The sequence below is a fragment of the Talpa occidentalis genome, unplaced genomic scaffold (assembly GCF_014898055.3).
Source record: "Talpa occidentalis isolate TD23 unplaced genomic scaffold, MPIMG_talOcc4v2.1 talOcc4.6, whole genome shotgun sequence".
Classification (NCBI taxonomy): Eukaryota; Metazoa; Chordata; class Mammalia; order Eulipotyphla; family Talpidae; genus Talpa; species Talpa occidentalis.
In genome coordinates this window covers 137,845,909-137,873,511 of record NW_023604972.1, presented here as the reverse complement: position 1 = coordinate 137,873,511, position 27,603 = coordinate 137,845,909, and the positions used below count along the sequence as shown (strand labels likewise).

At 64.0% G+C, this 27,603-nt stretch overlaps 1 protein-coding gene across 2 annotated transcripts; it reads left to right on the top strand.

The window, feature by feature from the left end:
* Positions 1–27,271, top strand: TENT4A (terminal nucleotidyltransferase 4A). Of its 2 annotated transcripts, none has more exons than XM_037529627.2 (13): positions 1–653; positions 14,256–14,379; positions 14,955–15,001; positions 15,999–16,119; positions 17,602–17,709; positions 18,483–18,611; positions 19,836–20,049; positions 20,936–21,062; positions 22,476–22,576; positions 23,157–23,329; positions 23,716–23,874; positions 25,166–25,330; positions 26,189–27,271. In XM_037529627.2, exons 1-13 carry the CDS (start codon positions 7–9, stop codon positions 26,378–26,380), a joined length of 2,307 nt encoding a protein of 768 aa, XP_037385524.1. In that variant the 5' UTR covers positions 1–6; the 3' UTR covers positions 26,381–27,271. The 2 variants fall into 2 exon arrangements, with proteins under 2 accessions (XP_037385524.1, XP_037385523.1); XM_037529626.2 differs by having other exon boundaries at positions 26,186–27,271.
* The last annotated feature ends 332 nt before the right edge of the window (positions 27,272–27,603 follow it).

Sequence of the window (27,603 nt, the reverse complement as noted above, 5' to 3'; positions counted from 1 at the left end):
GCGTGGATGGATCCGCGCGTGGCCTGGATCCAGCCCGAGCAGAAGGGCCCGGCCAACGCGCTGTGGATGCAGATCTGGGAGACCTCGCAGGGCGTGGGCCGCGGCGGCGCGGGCTTCGCGTCCCTGCTCTGCCTCAACTCGCCGGCGCTGGGCCCCGCGGCGGGCGCGGCCGGGCGCGGGGGCGCGGGCGGGGGCGCGGGCGGCGGCCGCGGGGGCCCCCCCCACGCGCCCCCGCCGCCCGCGCCCGCGCCGGGCCCCGCCGCGCCGCCCCCCGCGGCCGAGGGCGCGCGCCGCCCGCACCCGGCGCCGTCGCCGTCCTCGTCGTCGCCGTCGTCGTCCAACGCCGAGTCGGGCGCCGAGAGCCCCGGCGGCTCGTCCTCGTCGTCCGGCGGCGCCGCGCAGGCCCGGGCGGGCGGCCGCCCCGGCGCCCCCGCCGACGGCGCCCCGGCCCGCGCGCCCGCCGCGTCCCCGCCGCCGCCGCGCTTCCACCCGGGCCGCCGGCGGCGCGAGAACAAGGCGAGCACCTACGGCCTCAACTACCTGCTGTCCGGCAGCCGCGGCGCCGCGCCCGGCGCGGGGGGCGGCCCCGGGCCCCGCGCGCCCTGGCCGGGCACGCCGTGGAAGAGCCGCGCCTACAGCCCGGGCATCCAGGGGTGAGTGCGGCGGGCGGGCGCGGGGCGCGGGCGGGGCGCTGCCCGGCTGTGCGGCTCGGCCGGGGCCCGCGGCCCGCCCGCCTCCCCGCCTGGCCGGGCGCGGGCCGTGCTGGGCCGAGCGGCCGCCGCGCCGGCTCCTCTCTCCGAAGCGGCCCCCTCCCCGGGGGGCCCGGGGGTTGCCGCGGAGGCAGCTTAACCCGCGGCGAATTTGGAAGTGACTTTCGGGGCGCAGGAGGGGTCTAGTGGGGTGCTGGAGTGGACACAAAGGCGGCGCCCGGGCGCGCAGCAGCCGGCGGGCCCCAAAGACCCCGGAGAGCCCTCGGCGAGCGCTCGGTCTTGGAAGGTGTCACCTTTGTTCTAGGTGTTTCCGTGGACCTGCCCTGCCGGGCGCTAGAAGTTCAGTTTCCCTTGAGTTCTCTTGCAGAAGACGGACAGAAATCGGGGCCACAGATCAGCGCCTGGGGGGTGTGGTTGGGCAGCCCAGGTGGGGCGCAGGGGGATGCCCTTCCCCGGCCCTTGGCCTGCTGCGTCGGGTCAGCTGGAAACCAAGTGCGCGCACGTGGGTCTGTCTTCACCTCGGGACCCAGAACATCCACCCGCCCTGCGGGGTGTCCTGTTGAGTGAAAGGGCATCAGGGCTTCTGGGGGGCTGTTGCAAACACGAGTGCCCTATCCATCCCGCCCCTGCAGGGTCCCGGGGTTCTTTCTTAAAAGTCCTCTTGATTTGTGTTTGAACTCTGCTGGGAAACACGTCTCGACACAACTCTGAGGCGTGTGGGACACGCGCTAGTGAGTGTGTGCTGCGCAGCTGGGCTCGCCTGGCCTGGTTGCAGTGTCGCTCCCTTCCATGCCCTGAAGCCTGACGGCCCCTCCGACCTGAGAGAGGCCTGTGCGCTTCCTCTCCCGCCCACCTCTTGCAGGGCTTGGAGAGAGGAGGCAGGTGGAGCAGTGTCTCAGGGAGCCTGCGGGCTCCTAGTCCGCCGCCTGACTGGAAGGGCCTCGGCTCAGAAAGGGGGTGGAGGTGCGTCCTCACTTCTGCAGCATCGCTCAGCCCAGGGGCTGGGGTCCCGCCTGCTTTGCCGGGGCACATCACCAGCTTGCGGAGTGGTCTCCTCCCTGGGGGCATCTAGTAAGCCTCGGACAAACGAACCAGGCCACCTGCACGCGAGGTGCTTTGTAGGAATCTGGGGCCGGGCTGCCCACGAGGCTCCCGGTCTCATCATCTCGTCTTCTACCAGCTGCGAGAGAGCAGGCCCGCACCTCATCGCGCCTCCTCGCTTCACCTGCGGGCGTCAGTCTGCTGCCAAGATTGCCCAGGGAGCGGTGGTCTTCACGCGCTCCTGCCCTTTCTCGGCCAGGCCCAGCACTGGCCATGGGGTGGTCTCTGCCAGCGATATAGTCAGGTCCCGTCCCCTGGGCCCCCGTGAGGGCACCCGCTCTTCCCAGTGCCTGAAGTTCTGGGTGCTGCTGCTCTGGGCCCTGCCTCCAGGCCTGCTCCCCCTCTGCCAGGGCGCCACCTCCAGCTCCTGCCTGCTGCGAGGACTCAGCTAGGAGGCTATGTGGTTCTGGCCGAGCACCGCATCCCGGCCTGCGTTTGCCCCCGCCGAGGCGCCCCTGCTGTCACGCTCAGGTGGTGCCCCCTCTGCCTCCGGCTGGCCGCCTTTCCTGGCTGCCGCTGTGGCCTCCCCCAGGATGCTGGGTTCTCTACTTTGCGTTTCTCCCGCGAGGCGCGCCTGCCCACACGGCCTGGCCTGTGTGGACTCTGCTGCAGGCCCTGCCAGCACTGCCCTTTAAGGGGGACTGCTGGAGGCAGCCACGGGGGTAGCTTGCTTGTGGCCAGAGGAGGTGCCCCAAGAAGCTCTTGCCCAGGACCCACCATCCCTGGGAACGACCTGTTGGCATCCAGAACTAGCATCGTGCCGTGGCCGCCGGTGTGCCGGGCTGCGAAAGGCCACCGGAGTCTTGGGAGAGGGAGCCGTGGTGGCCGTGGGGCCCCTGCACCGGGCAGCAGGAAAGGGGTTGGTTGACAAGAAGCTGCTGAGATGGACTGAGTGGTCCCAGCGAAGCTGTTTCTGGAAAGGTGCAGCTGCTGTCCGGAGAGGGGAGGAGCCGGGCCTTGGGTGGGCAGCATCAGCCAGCAATGCTGCCCGCCTGTCCCCTCTGGCCGGGCGGCTTCTGCCCTCGGCTGCTTGACCTCGGGGGCTTGCGGGTCTGCTTTCACCTGAGCGGGATGGGGAGAAAGCAGGTGAAAGAGGATGCCGTGAGTTTCAACATCTTTGCTCCCCAAGGTGGTTCCCCCTGGGGGGTGCTCTTGAGAGAAGAATAGGCAGTGTTCGAAGGACATGCTCCGAGCCCATGGGCCCCCTGGGCCGGACCCTGCGGGGCGCCTGTCCTCCCCTCTCAGGGTGGCCGAGTTGCAGGGGTGCCTGGCTTCCCCTCCACCACCCAGCCCAAGTTGGCGCTCTGCCGTGGGGCCCCTCAGCAGTCCTGGTAGGGACCACGTGGGGGGGGGCACGCAGGCCTCGGCCGTCATCCCTCCAGCTGCCCCTCGCGCTCCGACCCCTCCCTGTGGGCGCGTGGGATGGGGGGTTGTACCCCTACCCCTGAGGTGATGGTGTCGTGTGGGCCCGTTTTTCTGTGCCTGAGGCCCCAGAGGTGCGAGACTGCGGGAGAGCAAGCTGGGCGCTGCAGACGCTTGCCCAGCGCGGGCCTCTGCGGGCCTCTCCAAGTCCTCACTCTCCGGTAGTGGCAGCGGCTGCTGCCCAGGCTCCCATGGTGGGAGGAACAGTGCCGGCCAGCGCACCCCTGCGAGGAAGTGGGCGGTCCTGCCCAGGACGGCCGGGCACTGGCCAGCGTGGGCCACGTGGGAGTGTGAAGCGGGCTGTGCGCGCGTTGTGGGAAGAGGGACGCCCCGCTCGCTTTTGTGGAAATGATCTCCTGGGTGCCCGTCGCGTGGACGTCAGCGCGGGCGCTGGGGCCGTGTGCGCTGGGAGCCGCCCCGGGGTCCCGGCTTCCTCCAGGCCGTGCACGGCCGCTCCGTGCCTGTGGGGCTTTTGTGTGAGTGTCTGAAAGTGAGAAGTGTCATAATTTTAAAATTATATTTTGGGATAAAGCCTCTTGATTGCCTTTTTGTCAGTAATTTTTTTTTTTTTAAGGATTGTTTTTATTTATGCACACAAGTACTGGGATACGGGCCAGAGGTTCAGGGGTGAGAGGACCCTCCAGAGACAGAGCGGGGAGCAGAACAGGCAGATCCCCTGAAATCCACTGCTGAGGGGAGCAGCGGGGAGACAGGAGAGGTCTGCCTCGCCATGTGGGTTGCTCCCTGGCTGAGGATCGAACTTGTGCTGCAGCGGCTGCGGACAGCTTCGTAGTGCTGAGCCTTTAATCCCTGCATCACCAGGGAGGCCCCCTTTTTGTCACTACTTAATGTGAAATGTTGTCCCTTGTTTTAAATGGCTTCACAGCAGCGGCCGTAAGGGGAGGAAGAGCACTTGGCCTTGGAGTGAGGAGCCTGTGCCTGGGTTCTGTCTCCACGCCCCAGGGGCTAGGTGTTAGTTGTGGGGTAAAAGAGGGTTCCCACAGTCCCCAGACAGGAGTCCCATGTGTTCAAGGCCAGAAACGGGGCCCTGCTGTGGAGGCCCGCAGACCCGCCGTGTCATGCTGACGGATTCCCGGAGAGCGCGTGCCTCGGGGCCACCTGGGGGTTGCCCCGGCCAGTGTGGCTGCAGCGAGGCCCTTTGGAAGCCTCTGGTCAGCCTGCTGAGTGGGTGTGTGGCCCCTGGATGAAATGCCTGGGGTGCTGGCCGTGCGGGTGGGGCCTGTCCCCCGTGGGTCTGCGGGGGGCCTCTTAGCTCCTCAGGGCCCTGACTCCTGGGCTGGTGGCCCCTCGTGGGTCATGCGGGCTGTGGCCCCTGCAGCCTCTCTGACTGCACGGCCACCTCGCCCTCTGCACCTAGGGCTGCGGCTGGTCAGGCGCCCCAGGGCTGCCCTCAGGGCTTGGTCCCTGCTCTCTCTTGGCCACGGCTGGGTCTGGGGCTGGCATGGGGGGGTTACTGCCTTGCTGGGCGGGCTCTCCTGCGTGGAGCGCTGTTCTCTTCTGACTGGGTGCTTCCTGGCGGGATGACTCTTGGGAAGTTCCGGTCCTACCCTCTGGCTTGGCTGTCACCACTGATCTCAGGGCCCGGGCTGCCTTTCTGGGCCTTTCTTCCACAGGCTGTTCTTTGCGTGGCAGCCGTGCAGCAATGGTGAGAGTGTTAGGGTGGCCGGGAGCCCGGGGGAGGCCGCAGCGTGACTGGCTGGTGAGAGGGTCCATTCTCCTGGGGCGGGGTTGGTTGGCACGTGCGTCTGGAATCCGGTCTGAGCACACAGCGGGTCTGTGCCGGGAACCCTTTAACCCTCCTCCTGAGCTGGGGTGACGGGAGTGGGGACACCTCCCGAGAGCACTGTCCTTCCAGGGGCTGACCCCTGCTCTCCCGGGTCCCTCTGGGATGGAGGAGCTGCTTTCCCAGCTCTGAGGACGCCCGGTCGCCACCGTGTGCGCGTGATGCCGAACGGGGGACTGTGTGCCAGGCCGGTTTGCTAGCTTGGCCGAGCAGGTGGCGAGACTGCCTGGCTGGAGTAGAGCGGAGAGTGAAGGTGACTCGTCTTTGAAGACTTCGAGATCTGATCGCCAGCTCGGGTTGCCTGCACGCAGAGTGAAGTCCAGTCTGCCGCGACCTGCCCGCCTCTCTTCTCGGAGTTGAGCTGGCTTCACGCCGTGCGGCGCCCGACCCGGAGGCCCTGTCCTGGGCGGGAAGGCGCTTGCTAGGGAGTTAAAAGTTAGAAAATTAGGGTCGTTTATCTTCAGTCTTTTCCCCAGATTGGCCGCTGGGGAGTGTCCTGCGAGCAGGCTCCGGGTGTCCTGGCCCCCAGCCTGTGTGGCGCGCTGGCGGGCGGAGGGAGGGAGAGGGCCTGCACCAGCTTAGGCCTCGTGCAGTGCCGTGTCTCCCACGGCGGGGTGCCCTGGGGGGAACAGGCGGCTTTGCGCTCAGCAGGTGCCTCTTTATCTCGGGCTGTGCCCTGTGAGGCCCAGAGCTGCCGCCCTGCCCCCGCGGGCTGTCCTGGGCAAGGCCTGAGTCAGCATTCTGCGTGACGCGTGTGGACATGTGGGTTTTCATAGCTTGTATCTCAGGTAATAGTTGCACATCTGGAATCCTGTGGCTCCCACGGTGCAGGAGTTACGTGAGGCCTGTGAGTCTTCGCTTTTTTTTTTTGCTTTGAACCTTTTGTCATTCGGCTTCCAGCTTCCAGCACCAGGGGTGCGTGTGTGACCTTGAGCTTGCTCTTCTGGTGAGAGTAGATGCTTGGTGCTCACCCTCTAGTACGGGGCTCCGAACACCCTGGAACTTTCCTGAGAGACGAAAGCAGCTGCTGCATGGAGCAGGTGATTTTGTACCTAGGCATGGGGGAGAGGAGGAGCTGGCGCTGGAAGCCAGTTGCCAGCGTCCGTTGATGTCGCCACTTGTGCCATGTAATGAAGCGCCATGGAACCCCAGAAGGACGGGGTTCAGTGCTCCCGGCGGGGGAGGGGGGTGCAGAGGGGACGTGGGGAGGAGGAGCCTGGGAGGTGTGGACCCCTGCCCTCTCCTCGGGCCTGGCCCCTTGTGCCTTCTCCACTGAGTGTCCTTTCACCGCGCTCCAGGACCCGGGGAGGAACCTGGGCCTGAGTTCTGTGAGCGAACTGAGTCTGAGCAGGGGCGCGGGAACCTCGGGTTTACTGCGTCGGCAGGAGGCAGGGGCGACCCCCAGACTCGGGCTGGGCCGGCCTTGTGGGCTGGAGCCCTGTGGCTGTGGTTGCTGCTCTGGCTCTGCACACTGGGGCTGGGCTGGGCGTTGAGCTGAGCCCAGCTGCGGCCGCCATTGCGTGTTGGTGGACCCGCCTCCCCCCGGGATGGTGATCAGGACTCGGACAGCCTCTGGGTTTGGCTGGCAGCCTCTGGGTTCTAACTTCTGAGCCTCAGTTTCCCCACGTGTGCAGGAGTGCTGGGGAGAGGCCAGGACACCCCTTCCAAGCCCGTTAACTCAGGAGAGCGGGCAGAGTCCGGAGTCACGTGAGGGTTACAAAGCCGCTCTCGGCTTCCCTGCTCTTCTCTAAGGAAATTGAAACCAAAAGTCTGCTGGTTCTTGTTGCCAAGTGGGCAGAAAAGGCTCTCGTCTGGTTTTTGGAAAGAGACAACTTTTCCTCTAGGCCAAAACTTTGCTTTGGCGAAACTGCTGCAGACTGAAGCCGGATGGGGCGGGTCCGGCCGGGCCTGCCGCCCCGAGTGGGCCTGCTCGTCTGTGTTCTGAGGCGCAGGCGTGCCTGCCTCCCCTCGCCGCAGGTGGCCTGGGCCGTCCAGCCTCTGTCGGTTGCGGGCCCTGCTCTGCGAGGCCCTTCCCAGGGCTCAGGCCTCTGTTTCCTGTGCGCTCGGCCAGGGTAGATGGTGATGCTTCGCGGCTGCTAGCGTGTTCTGTGGAGAAAGTCTCGGGGAACTCTGGCCCCAGTGGAGCCCGGCCCTGTGCCAGTGGGGAGCTCCCTGCCCCGCGGGCCTGGAGCACGGGTGGTACCAGCACCTGTGGGGAGCAGCCTGCCTTGCAAGCAGCCTCATGTTTGGGCCCTGCCTAGCAGTGACCTCAGGCTGGGCCCCGGGGTCAGTGACGGCTCCTCTGTGGTCCACACTCGGACGGGAGCAGGAGCTGTCGCTTGGCACGTCGCCTCCAGGGTGCACTGGAAAGCGTGTTTCTGGGTCTCAGGAGGACCTCCTTTTCAAAGCGCTGCTATGTCACCTCCCTGGAGCATGAGCTGACGTCCCGGCTCGCTGGACGTGGCCCTCTCCCCGGGACAGCCTCGGCCCCGCCCTCTGCGCCCTCCAGGGCTCGGCCAGCACCGCCGGAGTGCCTCCCCGTGCTCAGAGCAGGCCCGCAGAGTGGGAGACGTTCCTGCTGTTGTGTCGATAGAAGGCTGAAGCCCAGACAGGCTAGCGTGACCCGCATAGGCGCTGCCCTTGGAAATGCCCATCCTGGGCTGGCGAGGGGCTGTGAGCGCCAGTGGGGCGGCACGTGAGGGACGGCGCTTGGCTGCCCCTGCCTCTGCAGACCTGGCTGCGGCCAGTCCCTGGGGTCCTGGCTTCTCCGCTTCCCTACAAAGAGGCGGCAGAGTGCTTGAAGGGCCCGTCACGGAGGGGCTGGTGGTGGGTGTGTGAGGAGGAGCCCGGTGAGAACCTGGCCCAGTGACTGCCTTGCACTCAAGTTTTGCTGCTCAGCCAGCACAGACCAGCCTGGAGGGAAGCCGGGGTGTAGGGAGTGGGACTCTTCCACCTGGATCATTCTAGAAGGGGTGGTCTGTGGAGAATGGGTCTCTGGTGAGTTGTTGACTTGCTGTTTTTATCTGAAGACAGTGGACGCACCGAGCAGGACCAGTGAGACCTTGCCGAGGGCCTCCTGGTGCCAGGCACTGACCACCTCCAGAGAGACAGGGTGAGCAGGGAGGAGGTGAGCATCGTGTGCCCAGGGGGCAGCTAGGGAATGAGAGAACTGGGGCTGAGTGAGCCTAGCCTGCCCCACAGGAAGCCCCTGCCCTTGCCTGCTGTCCCCCGCCCCCAGGGAGGGCTGTGCTGGGTGAAGAGCGAGAGGCAGGATCGGGGCAAGGTGCCCGGGACACACGGGTGTGGCCATCTCTAGGTGTAAGCAAAGCCTGTTTAAAAGTTGGAGGCCAGCTGTGAGGTGGCCAAAGGCCAGGGGAGGACACTGAGAGTGACGTCCTTCGGCGTCGAGCTGGGGGGAGGCTGGGGCCGCGTGGATTCGGGTAAACAGGTAAAGGAACCTTGGCGCTCTCGGTGCGCTTGGCAGGCCTTTGATGCTGAAGCAGCGGCCCGGTGCACCGGAGCCCCCAGCCCCGCGATCTCGAGCGCCTGGCCTGGCTGCCGTCTCCTGGGATGCTCTCCTTCGGGAGGCCTTCTCGGCCACGAGCCCCGTGAGCGCCCCTGGGCCCAGTGTTCCGTGTGCCCGTGCTCCCAGGTGCTTTTTGCACCAACACGGCGTCTCGCGTGGGCAGTGAAACCTGGGAGGGAAGCCAGGCTGCTCATGGCCGCCATAGAGGCTGTGGCGGCAGGTGAGAAAGAGCCTGAGCAACTCCGTTTTCCTGGCACTTGTGAACCCCAAGAAGCCCCTTGGTGTGGCTGGGGGACCCCATGGAGAGGCCAGAGGTCTGTTGGGGTGCACGGCTCTATCGACGATGGGCTCCCAGGGGTGGCACGGAGGCCCTGCGGGCATGACGGGTGGACACGGGAGGGTGCCGAGGCTGCGTTCAGAGTCGGGCCTGGGAGAGTCCTCCCAGATCAGGCTTGGGTGAGCCGTGGTTTGGGGAGGGTCTCGCGGGGGCTCTTGGGGTCAGGCCACAGGCCGTGTGACTGGCGGGGAGGGTGCCCTGCCCGGTGCTGCTGTCTCCCTGCCCGACCAGGGGCCCTTCCGCGCCCTCGTGGGGCGGGGAGCCTTGTCCTGACTGCCTGGAGGGTGGGCCCCTGCGGCCCACCACCCTGCTCCCCACCGGGGCCCAGCAGCGAGCTGCTCGGCAGAGGGAGGGTCAAAGGGAAGCGGTGCGTTGGGGGAGAGAAGCGCCCCTGGCTGGCCAGGGAAGGTGCCGCCCAGCCCGCGCCGGCCTGCACCCTGGAGGACGACGCCATGGCCGCCTCCCCCACCTGCAGGGCCCTGGGGCCTGTCTCTCGCGTTGCTTCTGAGCCCCTGCAGGTGTTCAGGGTGCCGTGTCTGGAGCCAGGCGTGGCCCTGCTCTGCCGCCTGCTTCCTCGTAAGGCGGAGAAGCCCAGCGGTGGGAGGCGTGTCAGCCAGCGGCCTCCTTCCGCTTCAAGCTGCAGTTTTCAGGAGTCTGTGCTGGTGTGAAGTGAGAATTTAAGTTACCCACGACACCGCCAGAAGCGCCGGTCGGTCAGCACCGCCGGCGTGGTCAGCGCTGCCCGTGCGCGGTGGACGCTGCCGGGGCAGTTCAGGCCTCTTCAGGTCAGCGCGCCGCATTGTTAATGGTGCTTGAAAGAGAAAGTGACGTTCCGCTGCAGGTAGAAACGCTAGTTCCGAGAGAGAGCTGAGCTGCAGGACGTACCAACAAAACCCCCTTCAGTGGGTAAGCTAGAAAAAACGTAGAAGTTTTAATGAAAACTGTATCGGTTGGTTTGGAGCTGTGGAGCGGGGAGAGCAGAGCCCCAGCTGTGGGTGGAATGTGCTCCCCACTCACGTCGAAGTCACCCAGTGTGAATGGGCCCAGGGTGGTTCAGGTGAAACGTGGCCCTCAGGCTGGCCTCGTCCTGGGGTCAGCACCCCCTGAGAAGGGGCCAGACCGCGCCTCACTGGCCCCCACCCTCAGTCCTTTGTCTCATTCACCAAATTCTCGTGACGCCGCCATCCGCCCTGCGTGGAGCCTGGAGTGCGCTCCATGGGGCCAGGTGCCTGTGGCTGGCACTAGACCCCTGGGCCTGGCCAGCGCCTGTCGCCCCGGCCCCCCTGGCTGCTCCCTGCTGCGTCTGCTCGCCTTGTGTGCTGCGTGGCCCTGGGCGCCCGTCCCTGCAGTCCACGGGGGCCACCCTTAAGCCGAAAGACAGGTCTCCCGCCTGTGTCTCAGGTGCCATGGACACTAGGACTGGCTGCTGCCCCTGGGGCAGTGGCCCGTCTGCTGACGCTGCTGCCTGGAGCCTCGTCCTGGACACACCTGCCTGCCTCCCTCCCTATGGCCGCTTTCTCTCCAGGGTGGCTCAGGACGCTCCAGGCAGGTGGGCTGCTTGCTTTGCTCCAGCAGGTGGCCCCGCAGCGTGGGCGGTGGGTGACAGGCATGTGCATCGCCCCTGGGACGGGACTGCAGCACCACCAACCGCTTGTCACCCGGCTGGTGAGATGCTGGGGTTGGCTTCATCCTGGTCTGGGCGAAGAGTCAACCCGCCAGGCCCCCCTCCCCCGTCCAGAAACCGCATCAGTGATCAGTGGGTGTTTTCTGCTGCAGTGGTGCGTTCAGAAAAGGATGCACTGAATCAAGGACTTCTGCCAGGGCTTAATTATAAGTTTCTGGGGTCCGAGCTCTTTCTGTTCTGAGGCGAGAAGATGGCTGTGGTTCTCATTTCTGCGTGGCCCCAGGGCCTTTGCTTGTGCTTGAGTTTGGCGTGCCCGAGCAGAAGAGAGTCATTTCTCCCGCTCTCCTGGTGCGGGTCCCGGCGCCTGGGTCATGCCTCTGCCCCAGGAGTCAGTGTGCCTGACCCAGCAGGGTCGGGGGAGGGACAGCTCGTGCTGCTCCTGTTCCCTGCTGGGGTCGGCGCTGAACGTGGGGTGTCGCGAGCAGGGAGCCTTCTCTGGGCTGTTTGTGACGCCATTTGGTCTTGGCCTCCTGTGCCCTGCCCCCTGCCCTGCCCTCCCAGGACCTGGCTTAGCTGCCGCCCCGGCAGGCGGACGGGGGCGCTCTAGAGGGACTCTGGTCTCCAGTTTGCAGCTTCAGTTAGTTTCCTTCCACTTCTGAGCATCGATTAAAAACTTCACCTGTCAAGCCTGACACAGGTTTCTCCAATTAATTGGCGCAACTGCTAGCTGCTCGGTGATGCAGTTAAGAACAAACAGTTCACGGTGGGCTCGTCAGCGGGCCCAGGAAAGGGTGCTGTGAAGAGGATCGCCCGCCCGCCGCCGGAGCGAGGGCCCGCCTTCCCGCCCTGCTGCTCGCCAGCCCCCGGCCTTCCCGGGGACGGGAGAGGAAGCGTCCCTGGTGCCCACCTGTCCCTGCCGGCGGTGACGCTCCGGGAGCAGCTCAGAGGGGCCCGCTGCGCGCTCGGAGAGCAGGCGGGGGCGGGCGGGTGGGGGCGAGGGGCTCTGGTGGCTGCGACGTGGCCGGCGTTGAGGCTCTGGAAGGTTCCAAGAGGAGTTGGAGGGAGGAGGAGAGAACGCCCAACGGCTGGAGACCAGGTCTAGTCCTGGGAAAGCGGTTTCTCGGGCGCCGGAGTCCGCGGTGGTCGGGTGGGCGGACGGCAGAGCGCGGGCAGCTTCTCCGGCCGGAGCGGGGCGGGCGCCTTTGTCCCTGGCTCTTCCCGTCAAGCCGTGACTGGCGTGTGGCCCTGTGCAGGGCTCCCCAGGGGGAGCTGTGCGCCTTACAACCCCGGGGAGCCCCGCACCCCCTGTGCGCCCCCAGACCCGAGTCCTTCACCACGTGGTGCGCCCCTCACGCGTTTCCTCTTCCTCCCGTGGCCCCGGTTCAAAGCTTGTGTGGGCAGCTGCTCCTTGCCTGTTCTCGGGCCAGGGCAGGGACGCACCCTGGGGGGCAGCTTAGCGGCTCCGGGGCGGCTGCGGCCACTTGCCCCGCCCGCGTCAGCTCCCAGCCCCACGGCCCTCGCGGGGTGGGGCCGCCCCATCCACCGGCTCAGCCGCTAGACGTGGACGTGCGGGTCCTCCTGGCGTGAGCCCTTGTCGGGGCTGTGGACCAGCTCATGACGTTGGGTTTATGACGAATGGACGGCGGCCACATGCAGATGAGGAGGCAGGAGCTGTGACCTCTGAGGCCGCAGACAGGAAGACGAGTGAAGTCGCTCGTTTTCGTCTGAGGAGAAACGCAGGCTCTTCCTCGGGTCAGCGTGTGAGGATGGAGCTGCCGCCTCTGCCGGCCGCTGGGGGCCGCCCGGGCCCGCGCTGGGCAGCACCCAGCTGTGCGTTTCTGAAAGCGATGGAAACTTGCAGCGGTGCTGGGCTTGGGTGAGAAAACCCAGAGCTGTTTCATTCAGCGCTGTTTACATTTTTGAAAGGATCCGTGGCCGTTGAAGTGGTTTCTTCCAACCAAGTTAATGAAGTCGCCTGGTGCAGGGGGAAAATGGTTCTCGGAATGTAAAATTTTTTTTTAAAGATTTATTTATGCATCCAAGAATTGGGGTGCAGGCCAGAGGTGCAGGGGTGGTAGTGAGAGGATTCACCAGAGACAGAGCAGGGAGCAGAACAGGCAGACTGACTGAAGTGCACTGCTGAGGGGAGCAGCGGGGAGGCAGGAGAGGTCTGCTGCGCCCTGTGGGTAGCTCCCTGGCAGGGAATCGAACACCTGGGATCGAACTCGTGCTGCAGAGGCTGCTGACAGCTTCACAGCACAGTGCTTAACCCCTTGTGCCACCAGGGAGACCCCGGAATGTTAATTTTTGATGTCACTGGGAATGCAGGTCGTAAGGGACAGGGTCATAAGTGACGTATCTCTGGAAACCCGCCTTGGTTCCCGCATGTGTGTTGATGGGGTGCTTGGGTGAGGGCGCCCTGCTGAGGTGCCGGTGTGGGGGCCTCTCCTGAGGAGGTGCCATCACTGGGTGGACACCCCAAGCCTAGGGCCCCCGCAGAACTGGCTGGCTGGGCCCACAGCGTCTGTAGACAGGCCCTGCCCGCCCGCAGCCACGAGGGCTCCGGAGTGGGGCAGGAGCGGCTTTTGCTGCTGTTCAGCTGCAGCTGGCAAGGGCCCCATGGTGCAGACCTCCGGGGCTGTCACGAGTGCTCAGATGTGCGAGTGTGGGTGTGGGGTGGTGCTGGGGGCCCGCTGTGGGGCCTTGGGCCTAGGCCTGGCCTCTTGTGCATGGTACCGGCCTGTGGCTTTGCTGTCGTGCCCATGGCACGCTGGCTCTGACCGCAGGCTGGGCGCCGGCCGCTGACCTGCCGTGTCTGGGCCTGGAGGAAGCTGTTGGTCCCACCTCAAACCTCAGAAGTTGTTCAGTGAAAGAAGTTTTACCCCCTTAGGTCTTGGAGTTTGAGAACTTTTCCGGAGAAACCACTCCATTTCACTGCCGCGTGACTTGCTGTCTTTCTGGACCTCTTAAAACTGTCTGGGCTGCTTGCAGCGAGGAGGAGCTTCCCCTTTTCAGTGGTGATGCAGGCTAGACGTGGCGTCAGGCCAGCGGGGCCTGGGGCTGCAGGCAGCAGGGCGAGGACGTCGTTCTGCGCGGGGCCCCGTGCTGTCAGCAGGAGCTGGAGGCTGCAGCCTGGATCCTGACCCCCACGGAGCACGGCCTCCTGCACACGGCGGGCGCCTTGCCGCAGGTGGTGTGGGGCAGAGGGGCAGCGCGCCTGGCCTCCGTGTGGGCTGGTGCTGGGGCGGCCCACGCTGGGCTCTCGTCCCTCGCTGCTGCTGAGTCTGTGACTCCGTCCTGGGCCGGAGCACCCCCTGTGATGACCTGGGCCTCCTGGCTCTGCACGTGTTGCTTCCAGGCCTCCCATGTCCCCCGCGCGGGGTCCAGGGGCTGCCGCGGCCCTGGGTCCTGCTGCCGCATCGGCTGGAGCGCCTGGTTATCTTTTTTGGATGCGTTCTCGGTTTCTCAGTGTAAAGTCTCCAAAGTGATTCTCCTGGAAAAGCCTTTAAAGGCCTCTTGAGAATTTGGCGATTTGACGTGTTGTCCCAGAAGGACGGAACTGCGCGGCGCCCAGGTGCTGGCTATGTCGGTCAACCCCTTCAGCCCCTGTGTCTCCCTGCGCCGCAGGCGAGGAAGGCAGCGCGCGGCCTTTGGGCGCGCAGCACTCACGTCCCAGGCACGCGGCTTGGCGTCTTGGGGTGACGCTCCCTCTGTGCTTTCTCTGGCCCCAGGCTCCACGAGGAGATTATCGACTTCTACAACTTCATGTCCCCGCGCCCCGAGGAGGCGGCCATGCGCAGGGAGGTGGTGGCACGCATCGAGACTGTGGTCAAGGACCTGTGGCCCACGGCTGAGGTGGGTGTGCCCTGGGAGCGGTCACGGCCACTGCCTCTGGGTGGTCGGCTGGGGTCCTGGGGTTCCTCTGCACTGCGCCCCCAACGCCCTGCTCAGCACCCGCAGGATCCTGGGCCTGAGGGGAGGGTCTTGGATCCATGGGATTATTTTTCCTGCTTCAAAGTCACTTTGAGGTGAGGGTTTTACGCCGCCCCACCCCCTGGGAGAGGCCAAGCCGCTTCTCCAGCCATTCACGGCCAGGAGAGCCCTGCGAGGTGCCCTGCTCTTCCCAGAGCCACGTAGCCCCAAGCGCAGCGCTGTTGGTGTGACCTTCAGTGTTGGGGCCAGGCCCCTGCCCCGGCTTGGCTGCTGGCCCCGCACTCCAGAGGGGGAACGCCATGAGCAGTGTGGGCGAGGCCCATAGTCATCCCTCCTGGGTCTGGGGTCTTCCCTGGGGCAGGTCTTCACGTGGAGGAGTCAGAGGGTGTGGTTGGGTGGACTGGGTGGGCTGTCCTGCGGGGGGCGGCGGGAGGGAGCCTCCTTGGAGAGTGGGAGGCCGGTGCCCGGATGTCACGTTTCAGATGCTGCTCTTCTAGGTGCAGATCTTTGGCAGCTTCAGCACAGGCCTCTACCTTCCTACCAGGTGAGTGCAGGCTGGTGCGGGGGTGGGGGTACCTGTAGTGAGTGGGTTCCTAGGTGGTGTCTAAGGTGCGAGGGAGGAGCTGCAGGAGATGACTGGGGGTGCAGGCAGGTGGCAGGAAGCAGGTTTTAGTTGGTGTGGTGGTCACGTCCTTTGCATGTGCCTGTCGGGTGTGTTTGTTGATGCCAGGATGCAGAGAGGACGGTCAGGCGGGGGCGTGGAAGTGTGCTACTCTTCTGGGTGTGTCTTTTTTTAAAAAGAGAATTTAGTCGAAGAACAGGGGTGTAGGCTAGAGGTGCAGGGGTGAGAGGATTCACCAGAGACAGAGGGGGGAGCAGAACAGGCGGATCCACTGAAACACACTGCTGAGGGGAGCAGCGGGGAGACAGGAGGGGTCTGCTGCGCCCTGTGGGTAGCTCCCTGGCTGGAGATTGGACTCAGGCCGTAGTGCTGACAGCCCGAGACTCAACCCCTAGGCCACCAGCGAGGCCCCTGCTGTGCTTTTTAAAGTCATGTTTTGTTTTATTAAAGATTCAAGCAAAACTATTTAAAAACCAGTAAGGATTTTTATTTTGTAAAAGAGGTCACACAAGTTTTTGTTCTAAGGTCACTTTCCAGTGTTGCGTTTTTAATGGCTCAACATGCAAAGCAATTTTCAGTGTCTTGCTTTGTTAAAAGTTGATTTTCTGTTAACCCTCTGTTAGCCTTTGGGGACTGCAGAGGCTGTACTCCCTGCATCTGGGGTGGCTTTGGCAGGGCGGGTGGGGATTGGGCAGTTTGGAGCTGAGCTGGATCCGGGGGCAGCAGGTGTGCCTGCAGGACAGATGTGAGCACGGACAACCCTGCCCCTGGTGGCCTGGGCCCACTGGTAGCTCCTCTGCCTCCCTCGGAGTCCCAACAGTCACACGCAGGCGGTTTCCTCCCTGGGAGGGCTGAGCTCACGGGTGACGTAGGCCCTTTGGCAGAGACACACGCCTCACCTTCTCCCCCTTCTCGCCAGCGACATCGACTTAGTGGTCTTTGGAAAGTGGGAGCGCCCTCCCCTGCAGCTGCTGGAGCAGGCCCTGCGGAAGCACAATGTGGCCGAGCCATGCTCCATCAAAGTCCTGGACAAAGCGACCGTGAGTGTGGGGCCGGCCGCCACGAGTGCACACGCAGATAGGGGCGCACGCAGGCTCACGCGGGCACGCACCACACCTGCGGGCGCACAGTGACCTCAGTCTTGCTCCCGGCAGTTGGCACCGGCAGTTTTGGAGCCGCCTCGTCTCTGGTGTAAACCTGCTTGTGTTGTTGATTCCATTTTTGTCTTTAAAATCGGGGTCACCCGCTGAGGATATGTCTAAGCACAGCCCATGCAGGTCGTCCGTGTGTTCCTGGCCCTGAGACGCCACACGTGCCTCCCACGCACCACTGTGTCCCTGTGGGATGAGGAGGCGCTCCCTGGGGGCAACACTGCCCCTCCCCCCACCTGCCAGGCACTGCCGCAGCCCAAGGCAGCATTTGCCAAGTTCCACTTGAGAAAGAAAGTTCCTTTCAGTGTTCAGAAAACGCACGTCCACGGAAAGTCCTCTTGTTTCAGGTGGAGCTGGGGGCACGCCCACTCTGGCTTTGCCCAGATCTGTGTGGCAGGCTCTGAGCCCAGGGACTGCGAGGGGCTGGCTGGCCACGTGACCTCAGTAGTGTCTCCTTCCCATCGACAGCTCCACCTTGTAGGAAAACAGTCCGACCCTCTTAGCTCACACAAGAGCGGCAGAAGTTCAGGGGCCTTTTCTTGCTTATACAGTGAGGTCCGCCCCCCCCCCCCCCGAGGCTCCTCCTGGCCTCTCCCTGCAGTCACTGTTCCTTCCCACTCTGCCAGGGAGGCCCGGGAGGTAATTGGGCCTCCAGGTGCAGCAGCCAGCCTTCCCTGAGCTGGGGTGGTGCCAGGCGCTCCGCCGCGGGTGTCCGCCCTGGAGCCACATCAGGCGTCTGGCAAAGCGGCTCTGGCCTGGACTCTGCCAAGTGCTTCGGACCTTGCGCCCCACCCAGCGGCTTGGGTGACAGGGGCCTCTGTTCCTCAGAGGCCGAAGGAAGTGAAAGCTTGTCCCCAGGAGAGCCCGCCTCGGGCGCAGGAGGGTTGGTGGCGGGCGGGATGGCGGCCTGGGTGTTTTATGAGGCCAGTTTTGAGCACTGTTTGGTGATAGTTCTTTCTAAGAATATTTTCATAGTAACTTTCAGTACCCGATTTTCTGTGAAAAGATTTTTTAGTTACGTTAGAGTGGAAACCCAAGCTAGAATTGTTTGTCGAAATCACATCGGCACAAACTGCAATTTCAAAATAGCTCTGGATGTTCTCAGAAATCCTGGGGCGCATCCGTGTCCAGTGAGCCGGCCCTTCTCCACCCGTAGACCCTGGGCTCTCGGGCTTCAGGTCTTCTCGGGACAGGCGGCGGGGGCTCCAGACCAGGGAGGGCGGCCTGCAGCGTCCCCTTCCGCCGCCCCTTCAAAGCCAGGTCCTGCTCCTGCAGCAGGGAGCCCTCCTCACAGCTTGGGGGGCATTTTGCTGCCTGATGGTGGAGGGTGACGCGTACCAAGGCCCGTTGTTTAACATTCGATCGCGGCAGGTGCCCATCATCAAGCTCACAGACCAGGAGACGGAGGTGAAGGTGGACATCAGCTTCAACATGGAGACGGGCGTGCGGGCGGCGGAGCTCATCAAGAGCTACATGAAGGTGCGGGGCTGCGAGTGCGGGCGGCCGGCTGGGCCGGCCGGTTGCTTCCTCCTGGGCGCGGGCGAGGGTGGCCCTGCCGCTGCGGCTGTGCGGGTCAGGGACTTAGCCGCGGTATTATGTCTGGGGAAACTTGGAGAGGATTCTGCAGATTTGCTTTCCTTTCACACGGCTGAGCGTCATTTAGGTAGCTTGTCAGCGTCCCCACTGTCGCAGACGACGGGTTTGCAGCCACTGTGGCTGACCCGCAGGCTCCGGGGCCCACGGGAGCCAGGTCTCACTCGCTTGGCGGTGCCGGGGCGGGCTGCTAGGTGACCGCTTGTGGGGCTGACGGGTGTGCTCGCTCTGCTCCTGGGCCTTAGTGGAGGCTGCCTCTCGGGGCTAGCAGGGCCTCGCTCCTCACTTCCGCTCCCTCTGCAGCATCAGCTGAACCTGAAGACCAGAGGGCAACCCCCCCCATCTTCTGCCCTTCCCGGGGCCTTCACTGCTCCCCTCCTGGCCCCCACCCCCGGCCCCTTGAGTGCTGGACCTTCCTGCTTCCCCGCTGCTCGCACACCCGGCTCCTCTGCACGGCTGCTGTGCCCTGGGCTCCTCTCGCCCCTGCTCAGTTGCTCCTGGGGAGCCCCCACATGATTCATTCTCCACCACGTGGTGTGTGAGGGCGAATGGCTGGAGCCTGTCTCGGGGCTGGGTTGAGCCCGTGCTGTGACGTGCGCGGGGAGGAGGGCTTCACGGCCCGCGTCCTCATCAGTCTGTTTCTCTTCCGGTGGTGGCAGAAATACTCCTTGCTGCCGTACTTGATTTTAGTGCTGAAGCAGTTCCTCCTGCAGCGGGACCTGAACGAAGTTTTCACAGGCGGGATCAGCTCCTACAGCCTGATTTTAATGGCCATCAGCTTTCTGCAGGTGAGCGCTGGTCTCGTGCGCCTCCGGGCGGGGCCCTGCTTCCTGCCCTGTGGCCTGTGCTGGTCAGGGCGCTGTCCCAGCCCTGTGCCGGCCCTCGTGCTCCTTTGCTCTGGTTTACCTGTCAGCAGCTCACCTGCCCTGGTCCGTCCGACCTGGGAAACTCTACACACTGAGAAAACGTGGAAACGTTTATTTCAGGAAAACAAAATTGGGTGCTGTGCATGGTAAAGATAGTGAAAAGGAGGGACCTTCCCTGATGAGGTGGCATCAGTATTTTGTTTCATGCACACGTCCCCCTGGTGCTGAGCCGTGGAGAAGGCGCACAGTAGACAGCCCCTGGCAGACAGCCCGTCAGTGCCACCAGCCTGGCCGGTAAGAGGCCGGGCTCCTGCGGTGCCTCCCGGGCGGTGATCTGGACTAGGCCAGGGCTCAGGACAGTCAGGTGAGGCTCCGGCTCACCTGTCCTCAGATGCTGCGGCCTTTGGGACCCAGCACCCAAGCAGGCCTCAGGGGAGCTCCGGCTGCAGACATTCTGGCCATCGTGCTCTGTCATGCAACACGGTCATTTTCTGCCCAGTCCTGTGGGACGGCCGGGCTGCCTCCCCTGCTGGCTCGAGCGCTAGCATTTCCACACCCCTCTGTCGGAGGAGCAGCCCGACTGCTGGCGGTGGCGGTGGGCAGCGTGGGGCTGCCTGGCCGAGTCTCTCCAATCAGGGAGATGCGGGGAGGCAGTGGCTTAGGCTCAGGTGTGGCGCTGAGGGAGGTGATGCTGCATGACGAGCAGGGAGGTTTGCTGTCATGTCAGGACGCTGTGTACACTCGTGGACGACCCTGTCACACCTTGGCTTTACAACGTCCTGCTGCGCTTCTGTCCAGCCTCATACTGCCCCCTGCTGGTTGTCGTTGGGAAGCACGGACTTATGTTTGCACCTGAATTGTATCCACCTCCTGGATGTCTCTGAGTTGTACAGAATGTGGCCCATTTATCAGTGTCATCCCACAGATTTGGAAATTTGCCGTTGATCAGGTGTCTGCCTGTAGGAAGTTGTATAAATTAAAATTTCAGAGAGTTGAAATAGATTCAGAATCCAGGTCAGAAGATTTCCTTTCTGGTGGCCAGGCTCGCTGGTGTGCACGCCCGTGGGTGTTGCCTTGAGGAGCCGGGGGTGGGTGCGCTTGGAAACTGGCTCCAGCCCGACGCCTGTGGGTGCCTTGCTCTTACAGCTGCACCCAAGAATCGATGCCCGGAGAGCAGATGAAAACCTTGGAATGCTGCTTGTAGAATTTTTTGAACTCTATGGAAGAAATTTTAATTACTTAAAGACTGGTATTAGAATAAAAGAAGGAGGTGCCTATATCGCCAAAGAGGAGATCATGAAGGCCATGACCAGCGGGTACCGGCCGTCCATGCTGTGCATCGAGGACCCCCTGCTGCCGGGTAAGGCCCCACCCCACAGGGGCTGCCAGCTCAGAGCCCCTGGTGCTCGCAGAGAACTAGGTCCAGCCGCCACTCTGTCCACGGGTGTAGTCAACCAGGAAACGCAGAGTGAGAATTTCAAAAAATTCATCTTTTTCTGATTCAAGCCATTTGTATCTGAGAAGTCAGCCTGCAAGGTAGAAAGCGAGGTGGTCCCGGCCCCCCACACCCCCGGACTTGGAGCCTGCAGTGTTTTCCGCGTGGACAGTAACAGCGTCACTGAGTCTTCCTGACGAAGTGACGTCACGTCGGAAACGGGTTTGCAGCTTGTGTTTGTGCTGAGCCGCCCACGCAGATGCCTTTCCTGCGTGGGGTTGGCTCCGTCTCGGAGTGGCCGTGGGGGGCAGGTCTGCAGTGCGCCCCGCCTTTCCTGAGGGTGCGCAGAGCATGTGCCTTCCGTGCAGTCTCAAGTCTGAGAAAACCACACAGGACCAGTTTTCACGTAACTACTGTCCTTCAGTGGTCGGCGAGAGCAGACACGCCACTTGTCAGGCCCACTGGCCTTTACGAGCCGCTGTCAGTGACACATTCCAAACGTTGTTGATACGGGCAGGGACACGCTGGCGACAGGCGGGTGTGAGGCCTGCTCAGGTCGCTGGCCTGCTGGGCGCGGTCTGGTCACAGCTGCCATTTGGCTCCATTGTGGTTTGTGCCACCCAGGAGCTGCCTGGGCCTCCCGGGCTGTCACTTGCCCCGCGAGTCTCAGAGTTCCTGGGCCGAGGCCCTGCACTTGCTGCAATCAGCTTGGGCCCTGTGGGTAGGCTCTGGGGGCTTCGGGGTCTGGTCAGAGTCGCGTGTGTGAGCGCAGAAGCCCTGGGGCTGCAGTCTGACCGTTGTCTCCTCTCAGGAAACGACGTTGGCCGCAGCTCCTATGGGGCCATGCAGGTGAAGCAGGTTTTCGACTACGCCTACATCGTCCTCAGCCATGCCGTGTCGCCTCTGGCCAGGTCCTACCCGAACAGAGACTCTGAAAGGTAACAGCAGCGGTCACGTCCTGGGCCGCCCTCGCCTCTGGGCCCGCGCGGCTCCGGGCGTCTGTGGTTTCCTGGCGCGAATGGCTGTGCTGTGCTTGCACTGAGCACGCCGGGGGCATACCTTCCAGGCTCGGGCGGCCGCGTCTCACTCACATGGCCGGGCGCTGGAAGGGTCTCCTTTGTGGCATTGACATCCTCTTCAGTGTCTTGGTTTGGGGGTTTTGGAATGTGGGAGCTTGGTGCTTTTCTTCCGGGGCTCTCCATCCGCGACGCCTCAGCTCTCGGGCACGTCTGCGCTCCTGCTCAGCTGCGCCCCTCCGTCAGGAGCACTGATTTCTGAGTGGGGTCTGGGGGGGGCGTGAACAGAAGAGGAACATGACAGTCACCAGTGGTGCTGGGCGGGCCTCAGCCCTCAAAAGTGATGGGTGCTCTGAGCTCTGCAAGTGGTAGTGGGACTGAAACTAGGCGACTCCCGGGGTGCCCAGAGACCCCAGACTTTTGAGGGAAAAACCCATTATGGCCTTTCCAGGGCTTGGCCGTCCTCACGCACGACGGCAGGGCAAGCAGACTGGATGTGAAAGGTCAAAGGGCATGGAGAAGAAAGGATTTCAAGCGACAGCTATGAAAATTACCCATCCTCTCGGGGGCAGGCACCCCGCTAAACGCTAGGCCCAAAGCACAGCAACTGAGGCCGAAAACACCAGAACGAGTCCAAGCGCCGAGGGGCAGGGGGCGCTAGAACAGCCTCAGCAGGTCCCAGCACTGGACAGGAGGCACCAGGTGCAGGAAGCCAGGCAGCGGCTGCCGGGGCCCGGGAGCAGCCCAGCGCGCCTCTCTCCCACATGCCCTTCTTTCTCCCCTGTTCCAGCCCCTGCACCCCTACTCTTAGCTCTTTCCTCCTCACCAGCTGCCCCCACTCGGGGACTAGGGCCTCCTGTGAGTGACGGGGTTACAGTCCCAGGCGGTGGCACGTGATGGTGGGGGGAGGAGGGTGCCTCCTCCCGGCGCGCCAGCTGCGCCCCTCTGGGTGCGTCTGTAACAGAACTTCCCGTGGGGTCTGTCCACTCGGTGTTGGCAGCAGAGCTCGGGCCCCGCCTTGGGGTGTCAGTCTCACGCCTGCAGCCGGAGGCAGGAGTGTTGCCCTGTGATCGCGGGGGCGGGGCTGCCCGCGGGGCTCCTGCAGCTCTGTCTCAGCCCGAGGACTGCACAGGCGGACCCGCTTTGCTGTGCTGTGACCCTGATGTGCTTTAGGGATCGCACATCACAAGTCATAGATCTACGTAGTATTGTCGTCCTACCACCTTGTGCTCAGCAGAGCGAGCCGCGGGAGGCCGTCGTGTGGGCCATGGGGACTCGGGGGGCAAGCGCGGCACACCGCCTCGGGCCAGGCTGACCCGCCCCGTCCCCCTGCAGCACGCTGGGGAGAATCATCAAGGTCACGCAGGAGGTGATTGACTACCGGCGCTGGATCAAGGAGAAGTGGGGTGGCAAGACCCCCCCGGGCCCCGACCTCGGTGAGGAGTCCGCTTTCTGACACCCGGGTGCGGGGTTGCAGCCCCGTGGGCAGCTTGTTCCCATGGAGACGACGTGCTCGGGGGTTAGCGTGTCATGGCAAAGGACGAGGCGGAGGCGCTGTCGGAGGAGGTGGGGCGCGGGCGCACAGGGGAGCGTGAGCTTGAGTGGCTGCCTCACGGGTGGGAGAAGAGATGAGTGACATTAACTTAAAAAATTCTAGCCAAGCTCTTCTAGTCAGCCTGTTGCCCCAAATACTAACACAGCACCTGGCGCACGGCCGCGGTGGTGGGTGAGTGTCTGCAGCTGTGTCGTTCTGTCTGGAAGGCCGGCGTGTCACGCTGGCAGCAGCGGGGCTGCGGCTGGCCGCTGGAAGGACTGGCTCTGTATTTAGAGCGCGGCAGCCTCATGTCTGGACACGATTTACGTGCCGACCTCTTCCAGAGAGCCCTTAGGGGCTGGCGCCGGGTCTGTCTCGCTGGCAGCGCCCTAAGGCTCGGCATCTCCGCCCGCCAGGACGGCCTCTCCCGCTGCTCCGTGTGCCTGGGGAGCCTGACTCGTGGGCTCTGCCGTCCTCCACAGACCACAGGGTCAAGACGAGAGAACGAATCAGCCCCTGCGAGGGGGACCAGACCCAGCGCGGAGACCCCAGCTCGCCCTCCAGCCAGCGCCTGGTGCCGTCTCTGCCCAGCCCCCAGCTGCTCTCGTCCGGCTCGTCCGCGTCCTCTGTGTCCTCTCTCTCTGGCAGTGACATCGTGAGTGGGGCTGCCTGTCCCTGTGCCGCCTGAGTGTGGGCCCCGGGGGGTGGACACTCCCTCCCACCAACAGGGACACCACCGTGTTGGTGCCGCTCTGCCTCCAGCACTGGAGCCGGCAGGGCCCGGTCGGCAGCCTCGTGGCCCTGGGCGGTGGTGGCGGTCTCGGGAGGGTCCGGTGGGCCTCCTTGTGGAGGCGTTCAGAGCCTTCCTTTGAGTTCACCTAAGTCCAGCTGTGTTGCCCGTGTCCCCGAGAGCATCCCCTTCAGGAGAGGAGGTCTGAGGACCAGGTGGCCTGGGGCTTCCTGTCTCGGCCGCTCCCGGAGGGCCCCCTCGCTGCCACCCGGGAGTGCACCTTGTGCCCAGCCCACTGCGTGTCTCCCCAGGACTCAGACACGCCACCCTGCAGCGCGCCCAGCGTCTACCAGTTCAGTCTCCAAGCCCCGGCCCCCCTGCTCGCCAGCCTGCCGGCCGCCCTACCCATGCCCAGCGGCAAACCTCAGGCCGCCACGTCCAGAACGCTGGTCATGACAACCAACACGCAGGTAGGCGAGGCCGGGAGAGCCGAGTCTCTGTGACGGCGGCCTCTGCCGCTGCTCTGTCTCGCGGGAAGTTCCCGTTTTCGAAGGTCAGCAGGTGCATCTCCTGTGGTTCGTGAAGGACAGGCTGTCACCCAGCCCCCAGGGCCCTGTGCTCCCCGGAGCCGGGACTCCTGCTCCTGAGTGCCGGCTGACTTGTGGGGCTGAGGCGTCCACTTGGGCCGCTGGGCTGCTCTGTGGCCTCTGAGCGTGTGCCTCTTTGCTGCTTTTTAATTTTGACAGAATTAGAGGTGAAAAGAATTTCGAGAACACTGGCTTTTGTGTCTTTGCCAGTTAGATACGTTCAGGGCTAAAACCCGTTACGTTTGGTAGCCTTTAAAATAAGGTAAAGCCACTCCACGGCAGGGTCATCACAGAGGTTGGTGCCTGGACATGGTGACCACTCCGCTGTGACCTCTGCTGCCTGGGGTTGTCTTCCTGGGACCCTGGGCCTGGGGGAGCTGAGTGACACTTGGAGGCCCCTCCACCGACGCCCAGTCCTTGGCTCCCGTGGGCGCTGGGCTCGGTCTCCGGGGCTGCCGCGGCTGTGCTGCCTGGCACGGAGGCTGAAGCGTTTACGACAAGGCTAGAGCCCACTTTGCCTCTGGAGTTCAGATGCTGTTCCAGTGACCTCTGCCCTGGAAACCAGGCTGGGTCTCCCTGGGGCCGGGAGGCGCCGCGCTGAGGAAGTGGGGGCCTGGCACGGGGGCGGGAAGCTGGCAGAGTCCCTGGATCGCGTCCTGTGATCCAGGCCCTGGGCCGTGAGGCCTCCACCGAGGAGAAGCCCTGACCAGGGACCCCCCCACCTTGCTCGGTGAGAGTTAGGGAGGGCTGCCGCCTCCCCCGCGGCCCCCACAGGGCCCTGGCAGCACCGACCCGCACCAGGGATCTTTGGGACAAAAGCGAGCACTTCTGGGCCGCCCGGGGAGGGGGCTTCCCGCAGCCCCTGGGCGCCACCTGGCCGCTCTCCAGTACATGTTGGGGATGGGGCTGTGCCCAGGCTCCTTCCAGGGTCTGAGGAGGGGGATGCCCTCCTGGGGGTGCTGCCCGGTCTCCTGTGAACGTTGGCTCCCCAGGAGGGCAGCGCCGGCTTCTTCACGGGGCGGTCGCAGTTTCTGAATAGCAAGCATCTTGCCCACGATGCCAGGTCCCGGCCAGCACAGGTGCCCCGAGCCTGCCTGCGTCGGGGGCTCGGACCAGGCGACCGGGGTCTCCTCGTCGTCGGTGCTAATGCAGCCTCTGGTCCTGTTGCTCCTAGACCAGGTTCACTCTTGCTGCACCGGCCCTCGGGGTGGCCCCCGTCCCTGGCAGGCAAGTGAGCGTGGAGGGGCCGCCAGCGCTGAAGGCCATCCACCACCTGTCTGCCCCCGCCGTCGCGCCCGCTTCCCCCAACCCGCTCTCCAGCCCTCACCTGTATCACAAGGTAGGTTTCCACGGTCGCCCCACCTGTGCCCCAGGTGCCCCGGCCCCGCCCCCATCCGAGTGCCCTCCTGCAGGCGGGTGCTCGGGTTTTCTCCGCCCAAGAGAATTCAGATTTATTTAACGGGAATTTGTCTTCTGATCGCTCAGCTTCTTGTTTGCTCTTCTGACAGACCAGACTCTGAAAATGTTAAGAAAATATTTTAAAATAGAATGTAGTTTAATTCCCCGAGTCTCCACAGGCAGAGCTTGTTAGCCTAGAAGTGGAGGAGACGGTCTTTACCTGTTAAATTAATTCACGGGCAAAGTGCAGCTTTCAAGAATTGAGCAGGAGGCCCTGCTCTCAGGGGCAGCCTGGCCCGTCGGCGGCGCTCGGGAGGGCGGGACTGTGCGGAGGGGAGCCTTGCTCTGGGCTGGGCCTCTGCTGTGCGACCCCGGCGAGGGCGTCCTGGCCCACTCTGCACGCGGGGCCTCCCCGCCGGGGCTATGCTTCCGGAGTGTCGGAGTTTAAGGTGGGGAAGAGGTTGAGGGGGACCCCTTCTGTGCGCACACAGCCGCTTAGAAGTGAGGTCCTCAGCCCACCTGGCCGTGAAGGTGTGTGGCAGGTAGAGGTCCTATTCTCACCTCGAGGGGGTCGCTGAAACAAGGGGTCTCTGTCCTCATCAGCTGTGCAGTTCCGGCCCTGACACGCGTGGCCTGCAGGGTCAGCCTGTGCCAGTTGCGTCCACGGTCGCCCCCCTCTCTCCAGTCCAGGGAGGCTGCCTGCGGGGGTCTTGGGGTCTCTTCTGGCACTGGTGGGCCTGGGCAGCAGGGCCGGGGCCGGCTCCTGCCGCCTCCAACTTGGCCCGCCCTGTCTCAGCAGCACAGTGGCATGAAGCTGTCCGTGAAAGGTGCCCACAGCCACGGCCAGGGTGGCGGCTACGGCTCGGTGGGCAGCGGCGGAGTGCGGCCACCCGTGGGCAACCGCGGCCACCACCAGTACAGCCGCACCGGCTGGAGGAGGAAGAAACACACGCACACGCGGGACAGCCTGCCCGTCAGCCTCAGCAGATGACGGCGCCCCAGACCAGCCCCGCACGCCCGCTGGCCCCTGCATGTCCCCGTGTGGTGTCGCCCGCCACAGCGGCCCTGGCCCCGGAGCCTCGTCCCGCGGGCCCTCCTGGGCGCCGGCTCCACTGCCCTGGGCGGCGTGTCCATTCCACGGAGTCGGCGCTGGCCGGCCGCCGGGCCAGGGCCGTTCTGTTACTGCCCTCGCGTTTCCTTTCAGACTTCCAAGCTGTTTTCTATGTAAATATTGAAAACTTATGATTTGTGCAATAACTCAGATATTTTTTATTTAATTTCATATTTTCACATAAGTTATATTTAAGGGATGAGGGAATTTTTTTAAACCGCTTATAGATCCTTTCCCAAGTTGCATTTTCTAAGTTGGGTTCATCGTGTCAGCCGGTGGTCTGACGAGCACCGTGACGGACGCCACGAGTGAGGGTTTGAGTTTTACTCTTGCGTTGTTTCTTTTGGTCAGACGGAGGGCGAGGCTTTGCGGCCGCGGGGCGGAGCGGCCACCCCGGCTCCGCCATCTGCTCTGACGCGGGGTTTCAGTCTATCGGTTCTTTTAAACTCGACCACAAATCCAGCATTTCAAGTGCCAGAAGCATCACTTTCTAAGGGGAGAAGAGGTCGCGTCCTACACCCTTACCCAAGGTGAACTCGGAAGCGCCTCGGTGGGTCTCGTGACCCCGCCTGTGATGACGGGTCTGCTGAATTCGTCACCGACCATGGTACCCAGTTTTAGGAATGTGGAGAAAGGAATTCCGTTGATTCCGTGGAGGAATCTCTAGCAGTATGCAGTCGTTCTGTTAAGAGCAAACCTCGGGCCGCCCGGCGCCCCCGAGCGGGTCTGCTGTGCGAAGCGCGCTCCGTCGGGCGCCGCGGCCGCGTTGCTGTCTCGGGCGAGGCTCCGCGTCCTGCCCCGCGGGCTCCGGCGCAGCTGCCTCCCGTCCCGCTCCCGCGACAGCCCCTCGGGGTGGACGTGCCGCGGGCCGAGGCGGAGGGGACGCCGCGCCTGCCGGTGCGGGGGGCCGTCCCCGCGGGGGCGTCGCGAGGAGAGCAGCACGTCGTCCGCGGTTCCCGAGGATGGAGCGTTATCAAAAATATTTAAAAATATTTAAATTGTGAACCTATTGTTAAAGAAATATTTATAAAAACCGAGTGTAGGCCTGTACCAATCTCCATGTATTCGCGGTCTGGACTGTCCCCCACGAGGACGCTGCTGGG

Bases quoted from the DNA above. Each gene is read 5' to 3' on its own strand.
- TENT4A (XM_037529626.2), top strand. From the start codon at position 7: ATGGATCCGCGCGTGGCCTGGATCCAGCCCGAGCAGAAGGGCCCGGCC. The intron at 23,330-23,715 runs GTGAGTGGGGCT...GTGTCTCCCCAG, and splicing joins CTCTCTCTGGCAGTGACATC to GACTCAGACACGCCACCCTG. The intron at 23,875-25,165 runs GTAGGCGAGGCC...TGTTGCTCCTAG, and splicing joins TCATGACAACCAACACGCAG to ACCAGGTTCACTCTTGCTGC.